Source organism: Dipodomys ordii, unplaced genomic scaffold (assembly GCF_000151885.1).
Source record: "Dipodomys ordii isolate 6190 unplaced genomic scaffold, Dord_2.0 Scaffold39, whole genome shotgun sequence".
NCBI classification, from domain to species: domain Eukaryota; kingdom Metazoa; phylum Chordata; class Mammalia; order Rodentia; family Heteromyidae; genus Dipodomys; species Dipodomys ordii.
The window spans coordinates 9,139,765-9,148,951 of NW_012267255.1; the positions used below are offsets into that span (position 1 = coordinate 9,139,765).

At 49.8% G+C, this 9,187-nt stretch overlaps 1 protein-coding gene across 1 annotated transcript in view; it reads right to left on the reverse strand.

Annotated features, from left to right (window-relative positions):
- Itga10 (integrin, alpha 10) overlaps nt 1–9,187 on the reverse strand; it is a 21,454-nt gene that overhangs the window by 6,112 nt on the left and 6,155 nt on the right. The window contains exons 2-15 of the mRNA XM_013018224.1: nt 7,836–7,963; nt 7,530–7,678; nt 6,327–6,477; nt 5,415–5,580; nt 5,198–5,271; nt 4,447–4,591; nt 4,146–4,294; nt 3,531–3,674; nt 3,206–3,409; nt 2,695–2,825; nt 1,583–1,749; nt 1,351–1,493; nt 654–767; nt 360–445 (exon numbers count right to left, since the gene is read on the reverse strand). Coding sequence (XP_012873678.1) covers nt 360–445; nt 654–767; nt 1,351–1,493; nt 1,583–1,749; nt 2,695–2,825; nt 3,206–3,409; nt 3,531–3,674; nt 4,146–4,294; nt 4,447–4,591; nt 5,198–5,271; nt 5,415–5,580; nt 6,327–6,477; nt 7,530–7,678; nt 7,836–7,963 — 1,951 coding nt within the window. The remainder of the gene's footprint in view (nt 1–359; nt 446–653; nt 768–1,350; nt 1,494–1,582; nt 1,750–2,694; nt 2,826–3,205; nt 3,410–3,530; nt 3,675–4,145; nt 4,295–4,446; nt 4,592–5,197; nt 5,272–5,414; nt 5,581–6,326; nt 6,478–7,529; nt 7,679–7,835; nt 7,964–9,187) is intronic.

Genomic DNA, 9,187 nt, shown 5'->3' on the forward strand with positions numbered 1-9,187 from the left:
AAAAAAAAAAAAAAAGAAGAAGCAAAGTGATATTGCATAGGAGTATACATTAAAAATGCTTGGACATTAAGTAAAACAAAAGAAAAAGAAAAAGAAACAATCCCTCCTCCCCCAAGGTGGGCGGGCCTATAATCCTTGCTGCTCAGGAGGCTGAGATCAGAAGCTCACAGGTTGAAGCCAGCCTGGGCAGACAAATCTAAGACACTCTTACCTCCACTTACCCAGCAAAAAGTGGAAAGTGAAAGTGTGGCTTAAGTGGTAGAGAAAACAGTCTTGAGTGAAAAGCTAAGCAAGAGCACAAGGTTCTGAGTTCAAGTCCTAGAACCAGCACACAGAAAGAAAAGTAACCACACACACACCTGGACCCTCTGATGTCCATATTAGCTCGGAGCACCAGGTCAGTGATACATTCATTGTCAGGGCCACAGTCTTTTGAGAAGGGGATCTGGAAGAGAGACAAGGTTGGGTCAGGAGGGCTGAGGAGAAGGCAAGGAGAAAGGAATGGAACTTGAGGAAAGTGAAGGGAAAAAGTAGGTGTACTTTGATTAGGGCAGCCCCTCCATCTCCATTCACTCCCCCCACCCCTCTCTCCTGAAATCACTGGGTAGGTAGTAGTGGAACCCAGAGGCAAGGTGGAGCTTAGTACTCCTAACCAGCTTTCCTATGAAGGTGGGTGAACTTTCATCCAGCACAGGCCCCGGCTTTGTGGAGTTGTCCACGGCAAAGGTCACAGTCAAGGCCACCGGCCGGAGATAATCTGAGGTATCCTGTGGGAAATCCAAGTCAGACATGGTGAGGAACCAGGTTCTGGGTACAACTCCAGTCCCTGGTAAAATGTACTGCTGAAATGATCATTAATGGAGAACTTTCCATGTCCTAGGCACTGTGCTAAGGTTTTAAAAATACTTCTGAAATTGCCTACTTTGTTCTTTGTGCTAGTACTGGGGCTTGAACTCAGAGCCTAGGCATTGTCCCTTCGCTTTTTTGATCAAGGCTGGTGCTCTCAAGCCACAGCTACACTTTTGCTGTTTTGCTGGTTCATTGTAAATAAGAGTCTCCTGCCTGGGCTGGCTTTGAACCACGATCCTCAGATCTCAGCCTCTTAAGTAGCTAGGATGACAGGCGTGAGTCACCAGTGATACAACTTCAGTGAAATAGTTACTATTATTGCAGACAAGGAAACTGAGTGTTAGATGTGAAGTGACACGGGAGAGTTGCCAGTGGTGAAGAGCAGGATTCAAATGCCCATCTGAATCATCTCCCATTCCCTGCTTCTGCATTCTTGCTGATTCACACCCTTGCTGGGACCCGGCCTGCTCCTTTTGCCGCGAGGCCCTGCCCCCTGCTCACCAGCACGTGGAAGCAGAGCTGCTCACAGGTGACATTCCCCACACTGAGTCGGAGCCGTCGAGGAGACAGCCGCTGGCCAGAGCCATCAAAGGCTGCCCGGACCCCGGCTGTCCACTCATCCAGCGATGCGGTGAATCTTATGTCTGAATGGAAGAGGCAAGGGTGAGCATGGCGGTGGATGCAGAGCCCTGGGGGGAGGGGTGGGGCAGGGGCTGAGGATTGAGTCACACACCAAATTGGCGATCCCAGCGGCCAGGGGTGTCAGACGTCACTTGGAAGCAAAGGACTGCGGTCAGGCAAGCTGCATCCTGGCCTCGCCGCCTACAGTCCCTCTGAACCACGCTGATGGCTGCCGGGGTCACATTGAGTGATGGAGCCAAGTGGACAATGGGTCTGGAGCTGGGACCAGGGCAGGGAAGATACTCTAGCGGCAAAAGGAGAAGCCTTTGGACAGCCGGAGTCTGGGGGCTCACACCTATAATCCTAGCCATTCAGGAGACTGAGATCTGAGATTCAAAGGTGGAAGCCAGCCCAGGCAGGGAGGTCCATGAGACTCTTATTTTCAATGAGCCACCAAGAAATAAATAAAAGCTGGAAATGGAGGTGTGACTTCAAGGGGAGAGCCAGGCCTGAGAGAAAAATCACAGGCCTGAGTTCAAGCCCCACTACTGGCACAAAGAAAAGGGGGGAAAAAAGGTATGAGCCTAGGCTGGGGATAGAACTCATGTATTTGCTGACTGTGCATAAGGCGCTGGAGGGACTCCTGCACCAAAAGAAGGAAGAGTAGGAGCAGGAGAAAAAGAAGAAAAAACAAGTACCACCTTGGTGCTTTCCTTCCTATGGTCAGAACAAAGAATGAGTTGGGCGCTGGTGGCTCACACCAGTCATCTAGCCACTCAGGAAGCTGAGATCTGAGGATCACAGTTCAAAGCCAGCCCAGGCAGACAAATCTGAGAGACTCTTCTCTCAAGTCAACCAATAAAAAACTGGAAGTGGAGGTGTGATTCAAGTGGTCTTAAAAGAAAAAGCCAGACAAGAGCATGCAGTCCTGGGTTTAAGCCCCAGGACCTGCGTGCATGAGCACACACACACAGAGTCAGATAACAGATTCAATGAAGTAAACACCTAGATTGACTGATTTGACTTTTACAATAAACCATAAGTTTTCATCCTATAAACTTGGGATGTAGGAGAAGATGACCAAGAAACCCAAATCTAAGTTTCTGACTTAGATGTGTCCTGTGCTTCTATGCAGTACTTCCCCTGCTACCAGAACCAGAGCCCCTCACCTGCCCCCCACTACAAGAACCAGAACTCCCCCACACCAGAACCAGAGCCCCTCACCTGAGTAGGATGGCTGCCCCATGGGCACCCACAGCCACGTCTACCAGATCATCTCCATCTAGATCTAACCGCCCATCCACGCTTCGGCCAAAGTAGCTGAGGGTCTGTGGCATGGAGGCAGCAGCAATCCGCTGGGTGGAAGAGAATGGAGACTGAGGCAGGGACTCACAGACCTGCTTCTTAGTTTTTCTGCCAGGCCCTCCCTCCCTCCCTCCCTACTTTCTTTCTTTCTTTCTTTCCTTCCTTCCTTCCTTCCCTTAATTTTTTTTTCCTTATGCAGGTACTAGGGCTTGAACTCAGAGCCTAGGCACTGTTCCTGAGTTTCTTTCCACTCAAGGCTGGAGCTCTAGCGCTTAAGTCCCATCTCCACTGCAGGCTTTTTGATGGTTCATTAGGAATAACAGACTCATTTTCTTGCCTGGCCTCACTTCCAGTCTTGATCCTTAGATCTCAACCTTCTGAGTAGCTACGGGTCCAGGTGTGTCCCCCACTTGTTCTGGGCATTCCTGACCTGGGCAGCACGAGGTCTGACTCCCCTCTTGGTTCCATGGTAGAGATACAGTGCTCCTTGGTGTCCATCCTCCAGAGGTGCTCCCACAGCCACATCGGCAAAACCATCTTGGTTCAGATCAGGAAGAGCTCCCATGGCAAAGCCAAACCGAGCGTCCTGGGAGACTGCCGGCTCAAGTGTTTCTTGGAGCATCAGCAAAGACTGCTGGTGGAGTGGGCGCACAGGAAACGCACATTTGACATTCCTGCCCCCTCCAGGAGGGATGTGCCATCCTCTTCCCATCCACCCCCATCCATCAAGTCCTGGGTGATACCGGAAGTCTCACCTGGCCCACAGCATACACATAGACACGGCCTGTCTCCTTGTTCTGGGGTCCCAGGAACATGGGAGCAGCCACAAGTAAGACATCTGTTGTTCCATCGCTATCCGTATCCAAAGGGCAAAGTTCACTGCCAAAGTAGGAGCCAATCTGGGAAGTGATGAGTGGTGGTGACCCCAGAGGAAAGGGAAGGTAATGTGGACAAGTGGCCTCGGCAGGAAACGTGCACCAATCTGCCAATCTGATCCTCACATCCCTAATAAACTCTGCCCACCAAAATTCAGACTTTCTACCATTTGTGCGCTTTCTCTCTCTCTCTTGGCTCTCTCTGTCTGTCTGTCTCTGTCTCTCTGCTTTTGGGTGATGGGAGGTAAGTGCCTGGTGGACTTTCCTGCTTGGCTTGGCTTTAAACTATGATTCTTATATCTCAATTTACTGAATGGCACCGGTGCCCTGGCTCCTCAACCCTTCTTTTTAAAAAAAATATATTGTTATTATAAAGGCGGTGTACAGAGAGGTTACAGTTACGTAAGTCAGGTAAAGAGCACGTTTGTTTTTGGACAGTGTCATCCCTTCCCTCGCTCCCCCCCTCCCCGCCCCCAACCCTTCAGGATGGCATACCTGTTCCCCCTGGAGGCTCTGGGCGACCCTCACAGCCCCATCTTTCTTCAGCTGGAAGGCAATCACTTTTCCTCGATGTCTGAACCTAGGAGCCCCTGAGAGAAAGAGGCGGCGTCCACTCCGCAGAAGCATGGAGGAAACAGAGTAACCTAGAAGAGAACAAGGCATCTAAGAGGAAAGGGGGGAAGGAGGCTCAGAGTGGAGGGGGCGTCTCAAAGACACAGGAGATGTGGGGATAACAGCACAAGCTGAGAGGCAGGCCCTCTAGGTCCCCTCTCTCTCGCAGTCCCCTTCTGCTCACCCAAATAGGCTGCATGGTTCTGAAATTCAGGGGGAAACTCATCCTCCAGAGCTGTACGTGGAGGGAAAAGGCGGCGACCTTCTTCAAGCCAGAGCACTGAGCCGCCCCAGTCATAGGCGCCCACCATCCCAAAAAGAATCCCATCCTGCAGGGAAGAACCAGGTGGAGTTATTGAGAAGGCAGTCTGGAATAAGGAGAAAAAAGTCAGCTGGGACACTAGTGGCTAACACCTGTAATCCTAGATAGGAAGCTGAGGTCTGAGGATTGTGGTTCAAAGTCAGCCTGGGCAGAAAAATCCCAGAGACCCTTATCTCCAATTAACCAGTCAATTAGCCAGAAGTGGAGTTGTGGCTCAAGTGAAAGAGTGCCAGCCTTGAGTGGAAAAGGTGAATGAGGCCTTAAGTTCAAGCCCTAGTACTGACAGAGGAGGGAAGAGGGGGATGAGGAGGAAGTAGAGAAAGGAGGAGGAGGTGGAGGAGGAAGAGGGAAGGAAGGAAAGAAGAAAGGAAGGAAGGAAAGAAGAAAGGAAGGAAGGAGGGAAGGAGGGAGGGAGGGAGGAAGGAAAGAAAAGAAAAAAATTGGAGGGACCCATAACTGAATCTATTTTTTTAAGGCCTGAAACCAGGATTCCACTCTGTACCTGACGCTTTCGCTCATTGGCTGACCCTCTACCAACAGAGCCATGCCTCCAACCCCTCATAAGTGAATCTGAGGCTGGGAGCTGGCATGGAGGGGTCAGAGTCTGTCCAACCTTTAGCCGATGAGTGGAGAAGCCAATCTGAGACATTTCCAGCCCAAAGGAACTTTCATTTTCTCCATGGGACCCTTGTGAATGAGAAAACAGCAGCATGCTATCAGAAGAAGACAGTTTCCTTTTGACCTACACATTTCATTCTGGAACCCCACTTATTCTCCAGCCCTATCTCCGACACACTCTGCCACCTCCCATTTTCTGGGGCAAGCAGTACCCTCAAGGCCAAAAATTCGGTCTCCTAGGGCATCCACAATGTCTGTTAGCGCAGCCTCATCAGTGACGTTGAAGAAGAAACGCTCGTCTGGATCGCTGGCGATGGCTCTGATTTCTCGCAGGAAAGCGCTGGGGTCTCGCTGCCGTCGGAGGTAATGACCAAGGACCTGAGGCCAAGACAGCAAGATGGCATCTGTTACATAATGGAATTTACTCATGTACCAGGAAGAATGAGATTCCATCATTTGCATACAAATGGATGGGCCTGGAAAAAAATTATTTTGTTTTTGGTTGTGGGGCCTGAACTCTGGGCCTGGGTGCTATCCCTGCACTCTTCAGCTCAAGGCGAGCACTCTACCACTTGAGCCACAGTCCCACTTCTGGTTTTCTAGTGGTTAAATGGAGATAAGAGTCTCATGGACTTTCCTGCCCGGGCTGGCTTTGAACTGCAATCCTCAGATCTCAGCCTCCTGAGTAGCTAAGATTACAGGCACAAGCCACCGGCGCCCAGTGGAAAAAAAATTATTTTAAGTGAAGTAATTCAGGCTCAGAGAGATGAAGGACGCATGCTCTCTCTCATATATGGAAGTTCAATGTAAATGATGTGAAAATGGAACCAGGAAAGTTGAAGGGGTGGGTGGGATTGGGAGAGATGAGGGAGAAAGATCAAAGTGATATGGATGACATTGAATTGAAACCTATTTGTGCAACTACTTAATGATAAAGAAAACAAGAAAAAGAAAATACAAGAAAGACAAAAGGATGGTGCCCATTCTCTGTGAAGTAAGGAGTGACAGAACAATACCATCTGAAAGGAAGGGAGGGAGGCAGGGCTAAAGACCAGGAGGTAGTTAAGGCCTCTATTCTTCAAGTTCACAATCCTTAATCCTTCTAGATCCAGAGTGGTTCTCACCGCGATTCCATAGCGGGTCACCCTGCCTGCCTCACAGGCCTCCAGCGCTGCAGGAAGATCCTCCCCATCATGCGACTCTCCATCTGTGACAACGACCAGTAGCCTGGCGGCTTCTGGTCGGCCACCCCGGGACTGGCTGAATCCCTCTGTGCTGAGAGGAGAGAGAAATGAATGACGCACGATCACATGTACACACACATACAATTTCGTGTGTGTGTGTGTGTGTGTGTGTTAGCATTCTACCACTTGAGTCACAGCTCCACTTCTGGCTTTTTTTTTTTTTTTTGGTGGTTAATTAGAAATAAGAGTCTCACAGACTATTCTGCCTTTGGCTGGCTTCAAACCTCGATCCTAGCCCCCTGAGTAGCTAGGATTACAGACATGAGTCACTGGCACCTGGCACACATAAAATGTAATGCTATCAGTAATTCACTGAGGTCAGGCATGTTGTCTTTCCGGCCATTTCCCAACAATGTCTAACATGGAAACAGGCACAGAATCAATGAAGCACAGCTCAAGATTTGAATGCCACAGAACATCAAGAATGCACCACACAAGTGCAAATGATCACAAACTGCATTCATTCAACAAACATTGGATTTGGGAAGACAACTGTCTTCAAGTCAGGATCAAGTCAGGAGGGTCTCCCAGGCATGAGTTTTAGATCAGGCTTGCAAAGGTGGCTACAGCATGAGTGGGGGAGAAGCTGAGAGCCACAGTCCCAGTTGAGTAGAGGGCTGGAGTACTGTCTACAGAGATAAATAAAGACATGGAAGTCAGGAGCAATAGCTCACCCCTGTAAATCCTAGCTACTCAGGAGGCTGAGATCTGAGGATCATGGTTCAAAGCCAGCAAGGTTAGAAAAGTCCATGAGACTTTTATCTCCTACTAACCACCAAAAAGTCAGAAGTAGAGGTATAGCTCAAGTGGTAAAGTGCTAGCCTTGATCAAAAACCTTAAGGAGAGCCCAGGCCTTAACTTGTTCAAGCCCCACTACAGGTGCACACGTACACCCAACCTAGACCCTGTGTAGAAATACAAGAGGGAATGCAATCACAACTTAGCTTTCCTCCATGCACATGTGGTGTGCACAGAGACAAGCATGCCAGTGTCCTGCTACATACACATTACCTGCCAAGCGGCCCCACCCCCTTTCCATCCTTCACGGCCCCACCCTCCTACATGCCCCTCTCACAGCCTCACCAGGCCACCATTATTGCTTGAGCAGTCTTGGTTTCTCTGCCCTCCCGCCGACTGAGGTTCCTCGCTGCTCTCACCACTTCTTCCTTGGTCCGAAAATCTCCGAGGGACCACTCATGGGTAGGGCTCTCCCCATACTGCACCAGCCCCACCTGACAAGAGCATGTGCACCCCGTGGGATGAGTGTGGGAAGGGAGTGGAGGAGGGAGAGACAGAGGGGAGAGAAGGGAGATGAACATCTGGATACGATGGAAGGTGTGGCCTGCATTTCCCTCTTCCCCCAAGCCTGTCCATATTGCCTGCACTAACCTGTATCTGCTCAGGATCGATGAACAGTCTCCCTACCAGCCTCCGCAGGAAAGTCTGAACTTCAGACCAGGGGTAGATGCTGTTGGAGCCATCCAAGACAATAACAACGTCCATGTATGTGGGGCAGCCTAGGAGGAAGGGTGCAGTAAGGGGAAACACAGACTGAGGTAGAAATCCTGAGACAGGAGACTCAGTTCAAACGTATATTAGGTACTTTGTGTGTGTGTGTGTGTGTGTGTGTGTGTACTGGAGCTTGATCTCTTTTTCACTCAAGGCTGGTATTCTATCTCTCGAGCTGCAGCTCCATTTCTGGGCTTTTGGTCATAAATTGGATGTAAGAGTTCCATGGACTTTTCTGCCCATGCTGGCTTTGAACTTCAGTCTTCAGATCTCAGCTTCCTAAGTAGTTAGGATTTCATGCATGAGTCACTATGCCAGCCGCTGGGCTTGAACGCAGAGCCTGGGTACTGCCCCTGAGCTCTTTTGTTCCAAGCTAGTGCTTTACCACTTTGAGCCAAAGCTCCACTTCCATTTTCTGAGTGGTCCTGGGGACTTTTCTGCCCGGTCTAACTTTGAACCGTGATCCTCAGACCTCAGCCTCCTCAGTAGCTAGGATTAGAGCACTAGGTGGGTCTTAAACTCTTTTTTTTTTTTGCCAGTCCTAACTCAGGACTTAGACACTGTTCCTGAACTTCTTTAGCTCAAGGCTACCACTCTACCACTTGAGCCACAGCATCACTTCCAGCTTTTTCTGTGTATGTGGTACTGAGGAATCAAACCCAGGGCTTCAAGCATACTAGGCCAGCACTCTACCACTAAGCCACATTCCCAGCCCTCAGTTTGTTGATTACCATTATGACCCACTGGCACCACCAAGCTAGTTGGTGGAAAATAAACAAAGGGAAAAAGAGGTATGAAAATAGGTGACACATAGGAGAATGGAGACTTGAATGTCATGGCAAAGGCACACAGAGTGGAGGGTTGAGTTTTTTAATTAATTAGACCAGATCAGGAAGTCTTGGTGCCTTGGTAAGGCGTCTGAACTCTATAATGTGTTAGGAAACAAGGGGTGGTGGTTTGCAGGAACAATAGGTAGCAACAGGCATAGCCATGCAAATTCCCCTGCAAATTATCAACCTCCCCCCTTTTTTTTGATGCCAGTCCTGGGGCTTGAACTCAGGGCCTGGACACTGTCCCTGAGCTTTTATGCTCAAGGTTAGTGCTCCACCATTTGAGCCACAGCTCCACTTCCAGCTTTTTTTTTTTGGGTCCGGTCGTGGGGCCTGAACTCTGGGCCTGGGCGCTGTCCCTCAGCTCTTCAGCTCAAGGCTAGCGCTCTACCACTTGAGCCA